Raw genomic sequence first — 21,205 nt, 5'->3', positions numbered from 1 at the left:
AACAGGACATAACACACTAAACAAACACCTACATATTATGGGTAAAACGGACAGCCCCATGTGCAGAGCGTGCATGGCAGAAGAAGAAACAACAAAACATATTCTCCTAGACTGTAAACAGGTAGAAGTATATAGGAGCAAATACCTAGGGAATCCATGCACACTAAAGGAAGCAACTAGCAACCTGAAGACCTTGCTAGGCTTCGTGGAGGAGCTGGGGTGGTTAGAGTAGCGCTACCTCGTTTCACGCAAAATAGGCACATTAGATGTCGAGTTGCGGAAAATGCCCAGCAAAACTAACTATGGTCAAAACATCCTATGGTTTCAACATGTATAATCATGTCACCGAAAAGGTAGAATATCATTTGATATTTGGGGCATTTTCTATGAAAAGGTACCTTATTGTCAATGGCGCTTACGCCGCACAGCGTCGCGCGGCATTGTATTTATATCGGAACATCGTTTATAATGGCGTAAGCGCCATCGACAACAAGGTCCCTTTTTATAGAAAATACCACATTTACTAGCTTTGGATGATGATGATGGATGATGGAAGACAAAAACATGAGACAAAAAAAAAATAGATGGGAAGACGAGTTCAGGCAGGTGGCTGGAGCCTTGTGGAGAAGACAGGCTCTGGACAGGGACTCGTGGAGGAATATGGAAGAGGCCAATGCCAAGCAGTAAGCTTTTGGTGAAGAAAACATGAGGAAACCTGCATACATACAGGAATAAGTTCAAAGTTGTATGTGAATTCCCCAACCAGCATTGGGCCATGGGACTATCGTCAGAATGCCAAATCCATTGTGTGCTTGTGATTTTTTATTAACATATGTCACGTTTTCAACCAAAAGGTACCACATTGTCGCTTGCCGATAAGGTTGATTTCAAATTAACGCTATATGGAAATAGCGCCTTATTGACAACCGACAATAAGTACCCTTTTGGATGAAAATGGCACATATAGTTACCTAGCATCGAAATATTCTCAAAGATGCTATAGCCCAAGCACTCTTACACATTATAATAGGGTTAGCATGAATCTAGTTTAACTGGATTGGTCATGAGAGGTGGGGGGAAATGACTGAACGGGATAGCCTTTTCAGTAGGAGTAGCAGAGAAAGCGCTGTTATTCTTTGTCCTTGTTACCACCGTAAATTTAGTATGGTTTATGGTGGGCTACAAATCTTGAGGCTGACATGTTCACCTAGAGTGTCCAAAGCCTCCATAAAAACCAGATTAAAAAAAAAAAAAAAAAAACTACTCGACCAATCATATTGTCGCATTGCGTACGTTCTGTCCCTCACGGGCGCACGCGTATAGCTTGATCTATGTAATGCTAGGTCTATGGGGGTTGGCAACTGTCAAAGTTTTGCATAGATGGCGCCATCATAGTTTGCCCCTCTTTCTATGAGATTTGGCTTAAAGGGCTGGCATCCAGGTTATAAAATTCCATTTAAAAAAATTGACATAATTCTAGAAGGATTGACAGGTCAAGCTATGCTGGCGCCATCTGCTAAATACTTCGACCGCCCAACCCCATTATGATTATTCTCTTTTTTTTTCTTAGGTTAGGAATTTATAATACAGATATAAACAATACATATAAACATAAAAACATTATTAGTGTTAACTACCTGTTGATCTTTTCAGTTTTTAGCTTTATCACGATACAAACCGATTATAAACAAAGATCTCATACTAAATATACCTACTAAACATTTCACATACAATAATGTACTCTAATAACTACATAATAAATACCAGAATAGCTTTAAGCACTAAAAATAAAGAATAAACACGCAACAAACCGCTTGTAACTATAAAACCGTTTTAAACGATCATTTGTCCTCGACAATGAGCTGATTACATCAAAAAACGCGATTAAAACGCCACAGCCACATCAGCAATAACGTATTACACTTGATTTGTTTACATACACGCGAAAAAAGTTAACTAATTATGTAAACAAAGGGTTTAAAAGTTCAGAATAAGCTCATAGCGAGCCCGGAGTGCCGCTGTACAGCTCAGAGAGCTAATCGATATCTTATGAAGGTAAAAAACGTACCTATGACGGACATTTGATACAAAAAAACACACTTTTTTTAACAACACTACGTGCGTGGTGAATAACTCTTGATTTCCCTCCAAAACTCACTCGATCACGCACACATAACCTATAGGGCACATCTTGAACAGTTCATTGGCAAAATTATACCGATTTTAAACTAAATAGCTTAGTTAAAACAATGAAAAATTTAATCACAAATTCACATTTTTTTCGCGTGACCGAACTACCATGGCCGTCATTTTAATGTTACCATTATTAAAAAATATTTTTACCCTATTCGCATTATTATTGATTTTTTTTTAATATCAAAACGTTACCATGGAATTTATTCTCATTCAAACTCACAGGGAACTCATTTGTTATTTTTTTCTTATAGTTTGTCAAAGGACTGTCTCATTTTAAACATAAACAGAGAGAATCATACTATCTTTGTCTTACACCCAATATCTTATTATAATCTTAATATCTTTGTCTTTGTACTAGCACCCAAAAGAAAAGGATTAAGTTTTTTTTGTTCTTATTTACTGATAAGATTTGCTTGACCAACTATAGATTAGTGGCTTGTGTTCTAATTGTATGGTTGCGTCACTTTCGTTGTCACTTGTATACTCGTATTTAGGATACGGCCGTAGCGTGTGTTGAGTTGAGGCTTTACTTTAGGTATACTAGCTCAGCAAATGAGCAGTCTGAGCACCTTAGTGGTTTCTGTTCAATTAATATTGTTACATTACTATGATTATGTGTATGTTTGTAATATAATATAAATACCAGACTATTATTACTTTTAGACCACTTTATATAGGGATATAGTTGTCATTTTTGTCAAAGGACTGTCTCATTTCAAACATAGACAGAGAGACTCATACTATCTTTTTCTTACAGTATTACCCAAAAGTAAATAGTTTTTTTGTTCATATTTACTGCCAATTGGGTTTGACCAACTATAGATAAAACTCGAGTATTAATTAATCAAGAACCCACAGAATATAAATATTTCCAATTCCAACTATCAGAAACCAGAAATAAGTCTGTATATACTTAGTCTATGTTTTGATTTCATGATTACAGCGTAATTAACAGCGCCATCTGCGTTAAGCATGTATGACATGTATCCGATATATATTATGGCATTTATGTATGGCCAACAGTAGGGTTTATTGCTGGGTGTATACACTCGTCGAGAGACCTCGAAACAGACTGAGAACGAGTGTGTACATACTGTAGCTTTCTCACCTCGTTTCGTCCTTCTCCGATTGGAGCGGTGCCGTGCCGTGGTTTCTGCGAGAGCCAGCATTGCATTGCAGATCACAGTCAAATTGCGAATCTTGGAGTCGGAAAGTATTTTATCATAAGTATTTTCTGGTTCGGGTACAAATTGTATTTATAGATGGTCAAGCAAATCTTGTCAGTAGAAAAAGGCGGCAAATTTAATAAAATATACGCGCGAAGGGATATCGTCGCATAGAAAATTTTGTATTTCGCGCCTTTTTTCTACTGACAAGATTTGCTTGACCAACTAAAGTACTTCTCATGAATGTTCTACTAATGTTCTACCTACTCATAGTAAGGGACAGCTTTCTTTTACTGGCAACATTGTTTATCATATGTCAACGCTTCAAGGTCATGTCCCATTTTTTCTCATTATGTTTTTTTTTAATAAAATAAAATTAATACTGTTTATGATAGTTAAAAATATTAAATTGAATATTATTTATTAAGTTCAATCAAGAAAATAAGCGGAATTCTTTACAGAACTAGTTAACTAACCTAGTATAGCTGTGCACGTAGTTCATCAAGAAGACAATAGATGGCGCGATTATAAACATTGAGAGCTACATTTTATTTCCATTTTCCAGTTGTTGTTTATTAGTCTTTGTTGTATATAAACAAATATAAATAATATGTGTAAATAATTCCCCTAATCTAATATAATATACTCAATAATAACGGCTTGCAAAGTGTCCTCCCATAGCCCGATATCCAGTCCATTCAACATTCAAATCTTAGCCTATGAGTCCTATGACCTTAGTTCCCATCGCAGCACGAGAGTGCTGCACTGCAATAGTCTGCACCAGGCGTGGACCATCTCCGGATCATATTTTGCCCTCGGGGATGGTATCCGCCACGTGTATCCCTTGCTTTTAGAGTAAATTGGCTTAAAGCATGAATCGTCTATGGCTTAAAGGGTCTCTACGCTGTTGGCTTCGGCCCCAGGCACGCCTCCCAAAAGTGCGGGACCCCATGGTCCCGAGATGGAAACGGCTTGCAATATATGTTTATGTTATAGTTACACAGTCTGTTTGTGTTATAATATAAATATAGATAAATAATGCTAATATAGATAAAAAACACTGGGAAACGCGTTAATTATCGCGTTAATTCGACGTTTTTCATACGGCCACACTGGGATTATCGCGATAATCAACGGCGTTTCCCGCCGTTCCCTGCTAGTGTGGCCCCGTCATAACATACAACATACATATCCTTGATTAGGTAAATACCTATTGCCAATATTGCCTATTGGTACTTAATTGACAGCAGTTGTTATTAGTACTTGTTATTACTCATTAATACAGAGTTCAAACTGTATCTGAGTCACAGGAATGTAGATAAAATGTATCGGTCACGACACAAATGCCTTTGTTCTAAATGGCAAAAGGCTTTCGACCTCAAAACTCGTACCTACCAAAAGACAATAAAATTTGTACCTACTTAGTACAAGAAGTGCGTGAAAAACCTTTGTCGGGTCGGACTCTAGATAAGATTAAGAAAATGCTCACCTAAAAATGTATAACCGGAAATCATTCAAAGGCGCTAGCAACATTCTGAACAACAAAACGCGCCAGTTTCCCGCGAAACTGCGCAGCGGTCGGCCGCGCGTTCCATTTTCAAACATCGGAACTAATTCGAAACAGTGTTCTATTTACAAACTCTATTCAATCGTATTTGTTTACTCTTTTGTTTATGGTTGTGGAATGTCGTTTGAAATTGGAATGCATATAATGTAAAGGTGAGTTTCCAATTAGATATATTTATTGCGTTGACTAAGGCAGTGTTTAGAAAGACCTATGCATACGCAACTTTTTATAGGGATTATTTACATAATTTCATTTGGTAATGGCAATTAAGTAATGATTGGTAATTTTCGCTTAGTATAAATAAGTAGGTAGTATTAGGTATTAGATAAATCATAACCTTGCTTTTTACTTCACCGTAATTGGTCAAAAAGTATTCGCTGACCTTCCTCTGGATTCTATACCGACTATTACCGACTAGCGCATTCAGCCTTTTCATTCACTGTTTGAATGAAGAACATACAAAAATTTTTTGACATATGTCAACTGTTAAATAACTAATATAGGAACTATTCGCTAGCAGTTTAGACTCCCCCATAGCGAGACACTGGAACAGCCTTCATGTAGTGAGTTGACCTGACGGAATTTTGTTGACATTATTAATATTTATTTTGTATTTGTTGAATTTTTGGTAATGTGCCTTTTTATTTGAGTTGTGTGTGTAATGACGGAAATTTTAATTTAATTTAATTTAATTTAATTGATTGAGTGATTTTAATGTAATATGGATCTTGTTATCTGCAATAAAGAAATACAATACAATACAATAGGGTCATAATAATCGCTGCTAATTTGATTGTTTAAATATTTTGGTCCTTCGAGCCGGATCTAATACATGAATTATTACAGGGTTACAGGGTGGAAAAAATTAAGGGGCCCAGGAGGGAAAGCGTCTTAAAATTCATTTTACTTAAAGGAAACATTCTTTTATTTAAAAAAATAAAAAAACGGCATTCAAGGATTTTTCATTTTTTTTTCAATTTCGCTTGCCTAAAAATATTATTGAGTACATACTAAATATTCGATTTTAATGGATATTTTGTACGACAGACGAGTGTTAGACCTTATGTTTCTTGGAGAAATGTTATCATTAACATTAACTGTATCGACTATTAGTAGAAGCAGAATAATATAGCAAGTGTAATTTTTTTGGAATTTTTAGTCGGTTCGATAACTTCGATACCCGGGCGAGACAAACGAATAAGAAAAAAAAAATTGAATGCAGTTTTGTTTCTTTTTAAAAACAAAACAATGTTTCCTTTAAGTAAAATAAGCTAACTTAAGGTTTAATAAACCACTTTATTAAAAGTACACAAGTCAAAATAGAAAAGTAATGCCTTCAACTTCAAGGTCACTGTATAGCTATTTTATTTAATAATTTCTAGATTACAATCAACTTTACAAGCTTCAATTAGTGAATTTATGTTGTACCCCTTTCTTACAAATACATATTAAGTCAAAAATGGTCGAAATGACAAATTAAGACAAACTTATTGAGAATTGTAGCGCGTAAAACGCGTTTACCAATAAATAAATAAATAAATATTATAGGGACATTCTTACACAAATTGACTGTCCCACGGTAAGCCCAAGGAGGCTTGTGCTATGGGTACTCAGACAACGATATATATAATATATAAATACTTAAATACATAGAAAATACCCATGACTCAGGAAGAAATATCTGTGCTCATCACACAAATAAATGCCCTTACCGGGATTCGAACCCAGGACCATCAGCTTCACAGGCAGGGTCACTACCCACTAGGCCAGACCGGTCGTCAACACAAAATAACGCCATTAGTGTAAGCTGTTAATATAGCTAGGAGAACATAGTTATTATCAATTAATACAAACAAAAATCGGCCAAGTGCGGTTCGGACTCGCGCACCGAGGGTTCCGTACTTTTTAGTATTTGTTGTTATAGCGGCAACAGAAATACATCATCTGTGAAAATTTCAACTGTCTAGCTATCACGGTTCATGAGATACAGCCTGGTGACGGACAGACAGACGGACAGACGGACATACGGACGGACGGACAGCGGAGTCTTAGTAATAGGGTCCCGTTTTTACCCTTTGGGTACGGAACCCTAAAAATAAAACTTATGATTAACCAATACTGTTGCCACGGATATTCGTAATTGTAGGTTATGGGCCCAGCACACTGCGGCTGCATTATAGAACACTCCTCTAGCTGACTAATCTTAATTCTTGTCTTATAATATCCCAGATATTGAAATGACAGTTCGATTGCCCGACTTGTCTAATCTATCTGTCATTTTAGTACAAAATTGATACAATAGCAGGATGTTTGGGCAGGGGTGTGAAATTCCTCGCTTCCGGCAAACTCGGCTCCGTTCGGCTCAGCATTGCTCCGACCAATTATTAGGGTTGGCACAACATGACGTCCCTTTGCGTGCACGACCTCAGATAAATTACTTGAATTTCGACAACCCTAAATAGCCGAAAGGGATAGTGCCATAGAAAGGGATAGCATGATTCGACCCTGAACCGCTGTCAAACTTCGGTTTTGTAGGAAGTTTCCTATAAGTACGGTAGTACTATTATTTATTCTGTGGTTTGGGCAGTAAATTGTCATTTTCGTACAAATTGGTCGAAAAATACGTTAACAAAAATGTTTCCTGTGTCTTATTGTTGATGATTTTAAAACATTTGCATTTGTGTATTAAAGCTAAAAGGACAATATTTTGAAAATAATAAGAAAACGTTTAAATAAGAAGACTATTCCTAAAAACCAGCTTAGGCATACATGCCGAAATTACGAATTTCCAAATTAAAGCATTATTTTACATTTCTTTGTACAAAAAATCAAGTTTAAACAAAGATAATCCAGTAAGTAAAACAGTATAGTACAGTATTCGCCAACAAACTGTCTTCGGTTTGGCGAAAATATTGTATATATACAGCTCTAAGTGTTTTTTGAAATAAATAAATAAAAAATAGTCAAGAAATCTTTGGTATAAATCATAGAGTAACTTATACTAGAGCGGTACTGTCATAGTAAATTTTGTAACCCCAGTAAATTCACTGCCATCTGTCGACACACTTTAAAACTAAAAATAAATATTTATAAAAATACGATAAAATGTATTTAAATATGGATAAATGATTTTTTTATTTGCATTAATTATTTTTATATGATTTTGACCCATGTTCTTTCACTGGTATGCGTTAAAATTATAAATAACAAACGAAACAGTCAACGCCCTAGAGGGCGTATAGATACTCGTATAGATACGAGTGTAGGCCAAAACTAGTGGCGCCATCTGATCGAGAATCAAATTTTCGTGATTTTCGAGGCACGTTTTTTTCTTAGACTGTATCCATCTATTACGGAGTTATATCTATCTTTGGTATAAATATGTAATCCAAAATGTCAGCAAAACATTACCACTGATGAACTGTAACTTGGTTGGTTACTAAATGACGCACATCTGAACTAAAGTAGGTAAGATTTTAATACGTTTTCGATATTGTTATTGTTTTTACTAAAAATAAATAACAGGTTTCTTTATTGATGTTACCTATACCTACTACCTACCTAAAAACAATGTTTATTAATAAATAATATCTTATCTAATAATCTATTGAAGTATTGACTACCGTATTCAAGTACTGTTTGCTGAAACCTACTTACCTATGGAGCTCTACCTATATTATAGGCATAAATAAAACCAAATAAAACCCATGTTCATATATTATAGATCTCCACACCATACAATTTGTGAATTGTTGAGATTGCTAAAATTTGTAATACAAATATAGAGCGCGTAGATGTTTCGTATGTAAAACTTGGTAAAACGTAAACTCGCTCTATTTTCAAAATATTTAGATCAGTACAGTTTCATTCACTATAATTTTTAGTCGCTTTTGAAAACCATACACCACACACACCACGCCACACACACACACAAACAAACACACACACACACACATATAGCCATACACGCGTGGGCGAAGTACAGCCGCCGCGGACACTCGTGCCTGAGGAAAGATTCCCGACGAATCCGAAACATGTCGCCAAAAGCGACCACAAATAATTGTTATATATATATTTTTTTTCTTTTTATTATAACCTCGTGAGTCTAAATGTACATTAAAATGTACATATTCATTGCAATCTAATTTGAACCTTTCATGAAACAAATAAAGTAGTATTTCTTTTGTTTCATTATTGCGTTGTAAAACAAACGATGACGAAATTCGTTCCAATTTACAGAACAAGGTTTAAATTAAAAATTTAAAAACTTTCTATGGTGGGGGTGGGTCTTACGAGGATAATTCCTAACGACGAAAAGTACCAGACAATAGACATAGATATACAGGGTGGGTAAAAAACAAGTGCATTCCCGTTGTCAGGGAGGTTTTAGGATTATACTGAGCAACTTTTACTATAGGACTAACCGCGAAATCGCGAAAAAAAATTTTACCCTCCCATATAAAATGGACCAGCCAAAATGTATGAAACAGCCAATTTTTTTTTCACCTCAGCAGCTCGAACAAGCCTACTTTCGTCACTCCCTGGAGTGAGGAAAGTGCGACTTTCCTCACTCCAGGGAGTGAAACAATGTAGCTTTTTAATTTAGTGAAGGCCATGAACTTCATACTTTTATTACATTTTTTTTATGGTATGGTACGGTACGGTACGGTACGGTCCGGTCCGGTCCGGTCCGGTCCGGTCCGGTCCGGTCCGGTCTCGTATCGTATCGTATCGTATCTTATCGTATCGTACATATTATAATACTTTTTTTTTCTGTTTATTCTGTGTTATTCGAAATACATTTTAACCTTTAATATGTTCTCACTACTGAGGTGAAAAATTATGTGTGCAACACGAGAGCAAAGTTATTTTACATCTCGTGTTTTTGAGTCCCTCGCTACGCTCAAGATTCTACCTTAGAATCACTCGCTTCGCTCTTGATTCAATTATAGAATCTTTCGCTTTCTCGGGACTCAAAATAAACACTCGCAAGAAAAACCAACTTTCCTCTCTTGTTGCACAAATAACTATTTCGTTATTTCGGGGTTGGTCCCATAGTAAAAGTAACTCAGTATAATCCCAAAACCTCCCTGGCAACGGGAATGCACTTATTTTCTTGCCACCTTACTGTAAATGTAACTTGAATGTATTTCATGATGTTGATTTCAATAGCGAACATCAAGAATTTGCATTTATAGCTCAACCAACTATAATCATAACAGATGACTCGAGACAATGTTAGCCGGTATTGATAATTACCTGTAATTCACATGTGTGTTTCAGAAAACAAGATGGCGGTTTCCGGTGAGGTGTACGAGGACGGAGGAGTCAAGTTGCATCCGTACCTCATTGCTTTAGCGTGAGTTACATCTAATATTGAAATTAACCTATTTATACACCCCCAAAAGCTTTTTATGACATGTCAGAATATAATAATAATGATTTAATCTTAATTTAATTTTATATTTTGTATTTTTATTGAATTAAGGTCAAAATTAAAAATTACAATTAACTAAATAAAAATTACTTCACATACAAATTACATTTAAAATACAATAACTAACCTTAAATTAAAATAAAACTAAAACCTTATAAAATAAATTACAACTAAATTAGAACTAACTAAAAAAGTCCCCCAGATCTGATCCCTGCGGAAGGGTGCCCATAATGCTGGCTACATTCGATTTTTTATTAATTATTGGAAATTTGAAATTTGAAATGTGTTGATTATTTTTATATTGTATTATTTTACTTTATTAATTATGACGTGTAATATGAAATATTATTATAAATAAATGAGTATGAGTATGAGTATGAGTATAACACTCTTTTTAGGGTTAAAATGAAAAAGCAGTAATTTCAATCGCAGGGACGATCGTGACCCAAAATGGTCCCGCGGGAAGATCAGCGCTGACTTTCGGGTCAGCATTATGCTGAGGCGAGACCATTTCGTGGTAAACTTCAACTATTTTATAAATTCCTATAGTTTTAGTTATACTTCTGTATGTAATTTTAGTTTTAAGTTTATCACGAATAAAAAATTTGATTCTGATTCTGATTTCCAAACTTTTTGACCCCAGGGCCACAGGGGTGACTTAAATGTGGATGATCCAAATTACTTAATAGGGTCATAAAGTAGGTACGGCAGCAGCAGCGGTAGGTGCAGGTAGGTAGGTAGGTAGGTAGGTAGGTAGACTAGGTAGGTAGGTAGGTAGGTAGGTAGGTAGGTACCTATATACAGTATTTAACCTAGGTATATACCTAGATACTATACAGTATTTAACTATTTACATTTCTCGAGCATGCTGCGATAACGCTATAGTATATATATCATATTTATGTATGTACATATGATTAGCTAATAATACCACACGTGACGCGTTATCGGCGCGCGCGCTGAGTCGTCGACCTCTGTCATTGTCATTGCATTAAGCCGCCTCTGCACTGGCCAGTAAGATCTTAAGGCCAGGCGGGACACTTTTTCGCACAATCTAATTAAATTGTCAATTTAATCAGGTGTCGTGGACACACAAATGAAATTGGCTCGTCGATTCCAATCGACATCGAATCTAAAATTGGTTTTGCAAACGCAAGAATGCCAATTTTCGACGCTTGTATGCGCGTTTAGGGGCTTTTTTTAAATGTAGGGCGCTCGAATTTCACCAGAAATCTAAAATTGGTGATTCAATTAAATTCAACTATTTATTTCAAATCATTTTTATCCATATATAGTAAGTACAACAAAACTTAAAATTAATTACCTAAGGTTAGTGACATAAAATTACAATTTACAAAACACACATATACGATTAGGTAATACGTGTGGACGATAGATAAAATTGACGCCAAGTTTTTCTGATCATATTGTCAATTTGATAATCCCGTTCCCGTAATGGCCCCATTCCTGTCTGAACGGGCCTTTAGATGAAGCGTCAGGGAGCGCATTAGGCGGAAGACACAGTTTTTATTAAGTATTTTCATTGATATAGACACAGAAAATTAGCCATTGTAACCATTATTCTAGACATAGAAAACCGTCTTTGGCTCTAGAACAGAGGTCTTTAAACTTTTTGACCCGAGGGCCATGGGCGCAAGACAGCGACAGATTAGCCACTTATCACACTGTTTTTATTGCTCTAGAAAGTCAAGACTCTAGACCAGGAGGTCAGTAAACTTTGAAGAAAAAGCTATCACAGTAGTGTTAGCGACATTTAATTTTATGTACCACTTAGGAATCCCAAATAGGCGCTAATGTTTGTTTTCACTGGTCTCTGAAAAAGTAATTTTTTGGGTTTTTGAATCCCACCGTCGCAATCGTACCTTTATATAAAGAGTCTTGTTATACCAAAGCAGAAGCGGGGTCAGATTAACCATGTCACGCCCTATTTAAGGTAGAGACCCTAGCATGCAGGGCCGGGCAATGCAATTCTCGGCGCCCCTTTTTCTCATGCCCATCGGTCATCATTTTAAATCTCATCAAATATTGCATGTTAAATAAAAGCTTGTATGTATGTATGTAAACACTTTATTGTACATAAGACAAGTTAAATATACAATTAAACAGAAAGTATACAATGCACAAAGGCGAACTTATCCCTGTAAGGGATCTCTTCTAGTCAACCTTTGAGCGACTGAGAGTAGACAATTAAAAATGACAGACACACGAAAACGATGCGCAGAAAAGTGAAATTATGGTTCAATTATTACACAAGCTTGTAACATTTGTAATAAGAAAATCTCAAGATACCAGAGGTACCAGAGTCGATAACTTTTATTAGTCCACAGTAGAGAGCTTTTTCTAAAATGTGTTTGACCCAAACCCATGATGATTCGGTACCTGAGGTATTTGAGGCTAATTCTCGACAGCATCAAGAACAACAGCGCGCATGTTATGGATCCATGCCAACCGCGACACCGTAGTAAAAGGACGTATGTCACTACAGACTTAGATACACATACGATTGTGTAGCAAAACGGGTGATTTCGCTTTATTTTAGTAATACACATGTAATAAAATGTGTCCTATGAGCGGCCCTTGTGGCATTCTGCTGAATTTTATTTCTGAGGCAGATAATATTTTATTTTGTCTTAAAACATATCTCTTATGAGAGGCATTTTAATCTAAGTAAGAATTAAGTTATGTAATTAGCTAGGATATACGTACCTACATTATGTTTATTTCTGTCTAGCTCAGTCTTAAACATTGGAGCTGTCGAATAGTCAAACCAAATTGTCCGTTTAATATATTTAAACAAATCATGCTGTTATCAACAACGAAGTCGCCAACCCCGGTAATCTGGTAATCGGGCGAGTACTTCGAGTTGAGCTTCGTACCGTGCCATCGTGTTATATGTATGTAGCTGAATCTTCTTCCACAATCTTCTGCAATCTGCACTCCACAGTTTTCAGAACCAACAATCGAATTAACGAAAACTTATTAAGAAAAGTAGTCGACAAAAATATATATGTATATTTTTTACATAAAACTTAATTAGCTTGAGTCGGATCATCTACTAGTCTGACCTTGATTGTTATCTAAAGCAGCAATTAAATTACCTCATAAACGGCACGTTTATCATTAGTGTCTTATCTGCTTAACCTACATATACACTTGTTCAGTTCTTTTGTTATTATATACTTGTTACTGACTGATTAACGATATAATTAATAGACTATTTAAAATCTGCACATAGTGACTGATATATTTCTTAAGTATCTCTCTCTGTGGTCGCTCCCTCATGGCTGAGGATCGTGGTCATCAGTAGATGTGGATGTTCCACACCTGGTTCTTGTGATCTGCCTCCATCGGTGCCGACGACGACCGAGCAAAAGCTGGTTGAGGATGGGGCCCCTTTTACTTGATCGCTCCATCTAGTTGGAGACCGTCTCCGGCCTCGTTTGCCCACCTGTTTCCAACAATGATCAGCTTTTCAAGGCTTTCATCTCCCCTCCTCATTATGAGGCCGAAGTAGGACAATATGCGCTGCTGGCAGACTGTGGATAGGCGAGTTTGGACACGAAGCTGTGAAAGGATCGATACATTGGTGCGCATGGCGGTCCAGGGTATCCTCAACATACGCCTCCAGCACCACATCTTTAGTATAAGCGAAATAAAATAGATTATTTATCGTTTAGTTAAAAATGATTGTTCTTGTAATTGTTTGTGTTGTTGTAAAACATGTGTTTGTAATACGTTTGAAATGTTTGTTCTGTCAGTCGGTGCACACTGCAGAGTTAGCTTAGATGGACTGTAAGATGCATTTTTTCAGATTTTGTATAAATTTTAAGTATATGGAAAACAAAAACTTCCCCACTTTTGTTACTTGTTAATTTACGTGAATTAAAGTTTTAAGTTAATAAGTAAAGTAAATTTAAAGTTCAACTTTAATGATTTTTATAGCTGACTGAAACAATTTTAGTTTTTAATTTAGTTTATTTTTATTATTAATATATTTTTAAGATTAGTATTGTATTGTATTGTCTAATGTTTTTACTAATTAATACGATGTTAAATAAATGTATGTTGATATGTTAATAATAAAAATTAATTTAGCTGACTAAATATTTTTATATACATAATTATGTAGTTTTGAATAAGGTCTCTGCCTTTCATGCCTTTACGTCAAACAATAAACAAAATGACAGACGATATCTGTAACTACCGTATTTATCACTAATTTCGCTTAAAACTTTTATTTCTTCGCAAGTGGGATGAAAAACATTCACGTGTATAACGCGGGAGGTATGAAAATTGTAGGTTGACACTATGCTACGCGCATCGTGTTTCTAACGTGTTTCTGTTGACTCTCATTAACAATTTTGGACAATACCTCCCTTATGGCACAATGTACTATTATTTAGTGTCCAAAGTTTTTGACAATCAAGTTTATGTCTAATTTCCAAGCCTTAAGGTTACAAGAGTTTTTGGAACCAAGGTCAGACCTAATCGTGATTGTACAATTTAACTCATTATAATATAACCACGAACAACTTTGTTAGAGAGCATTTTAAATTATTAAACTGATTCCAAAATGGAGTTGCTCGATTTCAGTTAAAAAACGATTCTGTTCTATTTAAACTAAAAATGTATTTACTTAAGTATCTCAGATTTTTATTGATCTCAAAATAAATTTACATTTCATTTAATGAGATACATACACTAATTAATTTTTTTTACTTAAGTAGTTTTTATAAAAAAAGTTTGAACTATTTGCTTGTTCGGCAGTCTTCAATCCAATCTATCGAATTACTATTTATTCCTTTAATATAGTATACATATTTACATATACATGTTAGTCTGTATAAGGTTTGACTACTGAAAAACCTGGGCCTTGTGGCCTCAAAATTAAATTGGCCCTAGGGTCAAAAAGTTTGGAGACCCCTGTCCTAATCCATCCGTTTCTATCACCACTTCGTAATCGAATAGTTACCAAACTTACATAATTATTAGGAGTGACCTTCAAGACGAAAAGAATCTTCACGTTTCACCACACGTGTGGCCATAGCACGCGTGATAATATATCACGGCAGTGGAAAATATACCTTATTGTTTGTGGATAAAGTAGATTTTAGTATGTCGACGAATGTATGTCGAAGCCCGAGAGGATTTTGTTTCATCGGATTTCATAAAGGGTTTTGTTAGAAATAGAGAGCAGAATAATTATGTCAAAAATGACGTTTTGGATACAAGTTTTTATCGCTGATTTCACTTTTCTTTAAGCAGGCAAATAATACCCATCGAGACAATTCTAACAAACCTAAACACAACTATTTCTGTTTTTTATTCCGTAGACTAAAATGACATTTCATGTGGTACTAAGAAATGTCATGTCTTACACATGAAACGTCGTTTTAGTCTACGGAATAAAAAAAACAGACCTAGTTCCTATGGCCACCTCCTGTCTCCATCATCAGAGCTTGATGGTACCACCACCAGCCAACCACTGTTAAAATCTCCAGTTTTATTAATCTCAAAGAGCCGCAAAAGTTATCTTCAGTGGTTTAAATGTGATTTTCGTGTAAGAGGCTAAGGGGTCATCCATTAATTTCGTCACACGAATTTCTAGGGTTTTGACCCCTCCCCTTCCTTGTCACATTTGGCAAACCCCTCCCCCCTGGTGTGTCACATTTTTTTTAACGAAATCGGCAAATCGAATTACACAAAAAAAACTAATTAAAAATATACAAACAACAGACAATTACTAAAATTGTTTAGAGATGTAAAAGTCTCTCTAGGTTTCAGAGATAAAATATATATAATAAATGGCACCGTCCCACCTCCAACGGACTAATGTAAAAGCGGGCGGAGCGGCGGAAAGCGCCGAAATTTTAAAACGTAATAAATATAAGAGCCTCGGTAGAGAGTATCATTTCGTTCCATTTGGAGTTGAAACTCTAGGTCCATGGGGTCCCAGCGCGCATAAGTTGTTTGCAGAAATCGCGAAGCGTCTGGTTGACGTAACTGGTGACCGAAGAGCTGGCGGCTTTCTCGCACAACGTATCAGCATTGCGATACAGCGGGGAAATGCCGCCAGCATCCTTGGTACAATGCCTCAAGGGCCTATTTTAGATTTAAGCTAGTTATTAATTTCGTTTACGTAGTACCACTGTATATATCTTGTATATTTATTTGTATGTATAATAAATTAATAAACGATCATCAAATTATCCTTTATGTTTCATTGATTCTATATTTGTAATTGTTTTTTTGTAATTTTTGGTAAATTGTATTGCTTGTAAAAATTGACATGTAAAAGTGCCCCTGTGGCCTATTTGCTGAATAAATGTGACGTTTTCAACCAAAAGGCAGCACATAGTCGCTTGTCGATAAGGTTGATTTCGAATTGAAGTTATATGGAAATAGCGCCTTATTGACAACCGACAATAAGTACCCTTTTGGTTGAACATGGCACAAATGTTTGATGTTTGAGCCGCAGGCGGCTCGCGAACCGTGGTTTCCCGACCCCTGGTGTAGTATTAAACGAGCTTAAGATAAGATAGCTTAAGTAAAGTAAAATAAGTACGTACTGCGCATTTTTTAGGTCGTCGTAAGTACCTAAATGCCCTTATAGCAACTTGCGCAAGAGAACCAGTTTGCGCAGCCTAAATATGAGGGCCAGCATTTTAACTTAAGTTTTACGTTAACTGTGTTTTACAAAGTTTTACCAAGGCGGTGGTAAACACGGGCGTATCTGATGGAAAGATGGTAATTGTAGAATATGGGACTACTTACGGGAATAACGGGATAACATTGAAAATACGTGCTACCAAAACTATATGTATTTAAGGAATGAACATCGGAAATATAGACACATGTCAACAGAAGACATAATCATCCTACATGCAGTATGCATACATCACAGTAATACCTATTGTTTTTTAAATACAAATTTGAATAAAAAGTGAACATGTTTAAAATGCCATTATGTTTTTTACAAGAGTAGTAGAATTTATAGGAATAAAAAAAACAGTGTTATTATAATTTTCTAAAAGTTATTTGATTTCCGCAGAATTCCATTATCTGTTGATATGCTGATAATGGGTCTAACTGTGAAGGGTTTAAGGGTTATATTTCCCTACCTTTCAAACAGAATAGTAATTTAGTAGTAGTTGTTGTTCATAGAGAAATAAGCCGTTTTAAAAAGACTCCTCAAGTATATCTATAGGTAAATTATGTTTTATCCCTTTCTAACAAATAGTTACATAAGTAACAGTTTTGAATGATTCACGGTTAGTTTCAACACTTATATTGACCGGGATATAGAATATAGACCGTGATTACCTTTGTATTGTTTTTGAGCTCCCGATATTTCAATAAAACAATACAAAAGGTAATCACGGTCTATATCCCGGTCGGTACATAAGTAGTCAAAATAACAGATTGACCATTAGATCCCATTTCTACCTAAATATAATATTGTACAAATAATATGAATACATACCAGGGGCGTAGCTAGAGGATATGGCGTCCGGGGCAGTCACTTTTGCGCCCCCTGACGACTGACAAGTGACAAAAGTTTCCCCGCTGCTGCCTTTTGCCCATTTTGGCGCCTCCCTTGGATGGCGCCCGGGGCACTTGCCCCCTCTGCCTCACCCCCCTAGTTACGTCACTGATACATACAGTATTAAGGTACTGGTAACAAAGAATACGCTGTATCAAACTCGACTATATCTAACGTGACCGGGCGACCTTAATACGTTATCTATTTGTATATATTTCATTTTTAGGGTTCCGTACCCAAAAAGTAAAAACGGGACCCTAACACTAAGACTTCACTTTTCATGTGTCTGTCTGTCCGTCTGTCTGTCACCAGGCTCATGACCCGTGATAGCTAGACAGTTGAAATTTTCACAGATGATGTATTTCTCTTGCAGCTATAACAACATATAGGTAACTAAAAAGTACAGATCCCTCGGTGGGCGAGTCCGACTCGCACTTGTCCAGTTTTTATTCGTTAACGTACCCATTTGGTATAATCTTGATGAGATATTAAAAGTCTAATATATAGGTCAAGTTTAATTGGAATTTTATTTTTCTACTCGTATCCACCAATCGTAAGTAAGACAAAAATTTAAAATCCTCATAGAGAGGTTTAGAATAGAATAAAATTTATTCAGGACGCTTAAAAAACAATTTTTTTACAAAAATATGTCACAAAACCGGTTTTAAACGTCACTGAACAGGTTTCCACTCAGCTTGGTGTCAAGGTACCTTTTGAATACCTTAACGCTGGTCTTCCGTGGTAGCCCGTCCAAAACACGCGACATAAAGAGAACCTCGTAAGTCCCCGTGTACTTGTACAAGTACAATAGTTATTTGTGCAACAAGAGAGGAAAGTTGGTTTTTCTTGCGAGTGTTTATTTTGCTACGCTCAAGATTCTACCTTAGAATCTTTCGCTTTCTCGGGACTCAAAAACACGAGATGTAAATAACTTTGCTCTCGTGTTGCACACATAATTTTTCACCTCAGTAGTGAGAACATATTAAAGGTTAAAATGTATTTCGAATTACACAGAATAAACAGAAAAAAAAGTATTATAATATGTACGATACGATAAGATACGATACGATACGATACGATACGATACGATACGATACGAGACGAGACGAGACCGGACCGGACCGGACCGGACCGTACCGTACCGTACCGTAAAAAAAAATGTAATAAAAGTATGAAGTTCATGGCCTTCACTAAATTAAAAAGCTACATTGTTTCACTCCCTGGAGTGAGGAAAGTCGCACTTTCCTCACTCCAGGGAGTGACGAAAGTAGGCTTGTTCGAGCTGCTGAGGTGAAAATTAAATTAATATGTAGTAGTAAAAAAAAAGAAAAATTGTTGACTTTATTTTTATTTCCTTTAAGTACAGTTTAAAACTTCTGGCATATTTCCAAAACAAAAAAAATAATAATTCGAGTTTTGAACTCATATAGAAATAAAAGAAAGTTCGGACTTCCAGTTCGAACGCCATCTTGATAGTAGCCTCGTGATTAATTCCTTTGTTTTTTGCTCATTAATATTGTTTAAAGTGTAATATCGATAGCTTTATTATACAATAATCTAATGTGGTAGTGTGCAGTGAATGGAAAATTAATCTCAAAGCGTGTTTAACCACCATTTTGGAGTCAACGGCCGGTAGTCCACGTGCTTCTCGTAAAATCCAGCTATCGGTTTTACGAGACAACTACAACAACCACCGAACAGCGTCGTGCTCTAAGAGCATTTATTTTGTTCCTACCCTTTTACGTGACATTGGCTACGGGCAACACCGCCCTCAAGTCCATCAAGAAAAAAAAAAAAAGAAAGTTCCAAATTCAAAAGCGCATAAATTGACATGGGACTTACTAGGTTAAACAAGTTCGTATATCTATTTAATCCTAATAAGAGATAAAAATAATCTGAGATCAGCAACTAAATTCTGCACATTTTGAAAAATCTATTCTTTTCATGTCTGTCAAAATCTTCAACCATTTGCCAAATGACTTAAAATCTTTGGATTGTCAAGGTTTTAAAACCAAATTATTTAAGTGGTGTTTACAAAAAATGTTCTACTCGGTTAATGAACACTTTGTATCCACCAACGCCTAATAACTGTTATAATATTTTATTATTATTATTACTTTTTAGGTACTGTATTAGCTTGACATAAAATTGTTATGAAAATTATGTGTTACCACTTTTCTGTATGCATGACATTGACCTGTTATTATTATTCTCTATTATTATTACTAATACTTATTTTTTTTGTCTGACATTTTTATACTTTTATTTTAATTTTATAGGTTTTAATGACATGTACATTGAGAGTCAAAGAGTATTGTACGCCAAATTCAGGCTGATTGTGATGTAACCAAATACTAACCCTACCACCATTTATAACCACTCACATTCAAACGATAAAAAATTTGTATTTGTATTTGTATAAAAAAAAATAAAAAAAAAATATAAAATAATATAATCTCATAAAATCTAATCATAATTAGCATCATTATTACGGCATTACTTTTACTAACATAATAAGCTCTGAACAAACTATCACACTGTCGTTGAGAACAACAAAAAACCGGCCAAGTGCGAGTCGGACTCGCGCACGAAGGGCTCCGTACCATTACGCAAAAAAACAGCAAAAAAATCACGTTTGTTGTATGGGAGCCCCATTTAAATATTTATATTATTCTGTTTTTAGTATTTGTTGTTATAGCGGCAACAGAAATACATCATCTGAAAATTTCAACTGTCTAGCTATCACGGTTCATGAGATACAGCCTGGTGACAGACGGACAGCGGAGTCTTAGTAATAGGGTCCCCTTTGGGTACAGAACCCTAAAAACAATTTTAATTAACACTACTGTTTATAAAGATACAAGTTGCTATTACTAAGACTCCACTGTCCATCTGTCTGTCTGTCCGTCTGTCTGTCACCAGGCTGTAGCTCATAAATCGTGATAGCTAGACAGTTGAAATTTTCACAGATGATTTTTTTTTTTTATTTCCACACAGACAATTATCATTACGGGATGAACCCAATGCGATAATTTAGCAAAAAATTAAATGTATAAACATGATGTATTTCTCTTGCAACTATAACAACATGTAACTAAAAAGTACAGAACCCTCGGTGGGCGAGTCCGACTCGCATTTGTCCAGTTTTTATTCGTTAACGTACCCATTTGGTATAAACCCTAAAAACAATTTTAAAATTTTTAAATAACTACTGTTTATAAAAGATACAAGTTGCTACGTTACCAATCATTTGTGTCCTTTTCAACCAAAGGGCC

At 35.6% G+C, this 21,205-nt stretch overlaps 2 protein-coding genes across 3 annotated transcripts in view; one reads left to right on the top strand and one right to left on the bottom strand.

The window, feature by feature from the left end:
* The window catches only part of LOC134752330 (zinc finger protein 432-like), a 30,182-nt gene extending 27,744 nt beyond the window's left edge, over positions 1-2,438 (bottom strand). Inside the window, exon 1 of the mRNA XM_063688002.1 lies at positions 2,069-2,438. The gene's annotated coding sequence lies outside the window, so the exon portion shown is untranslated. The remainder of the gene's footprint in view (positions 1-2,068) is intronic.
* The window catches only part of LOC134751991 (uncharacterized), a 254,773-nt gene that overhangs the window by 206,831 nt on the left and 26,737 nt on the right, over positions 1-21,205 (top strand). Inside the window, exons 1-2 of one of the 2 annotated variants that reach the window (XM_063687534.1) lie at positions 4,948-5,081; positions 10,213-10,288. In XM_063687534.1, coding sequence (XP_063543604.1) covers positions 10,221-10,288 — 68 coding nt within the window. In that variant the 5' untranslated portion in view covers positions 4,948-5,081; positions 10,213-10,220. Of the gene's footprint in view, positions 1-4,947; positions 5,082-10,212; positions 10,289-21,205 lie in introns of those variants that run through there. The other variant, XM_063687536.1, reaches the window with a different exon arrangement.

The sequence above is a fragment of the Cydia strobilella genome, chromosome 24 (assembly GCF_947568885.1).
Source record: "Cydia strobilella chromosome 24, ilCydStro3.1, whole genome shotgun sequence".
Taxonomy (NCBI): Eukaryota; Metazoa; Arthropoda; class Insecta; order Lepidoptera; family Tortricidae; genus Cydia; species Cydia strobilella.
The sequence above is the reverse complement of the archived record's forward strand: the minus strand, read 5'-3'. Positions and strand labels throughout refer to the sequence as shown.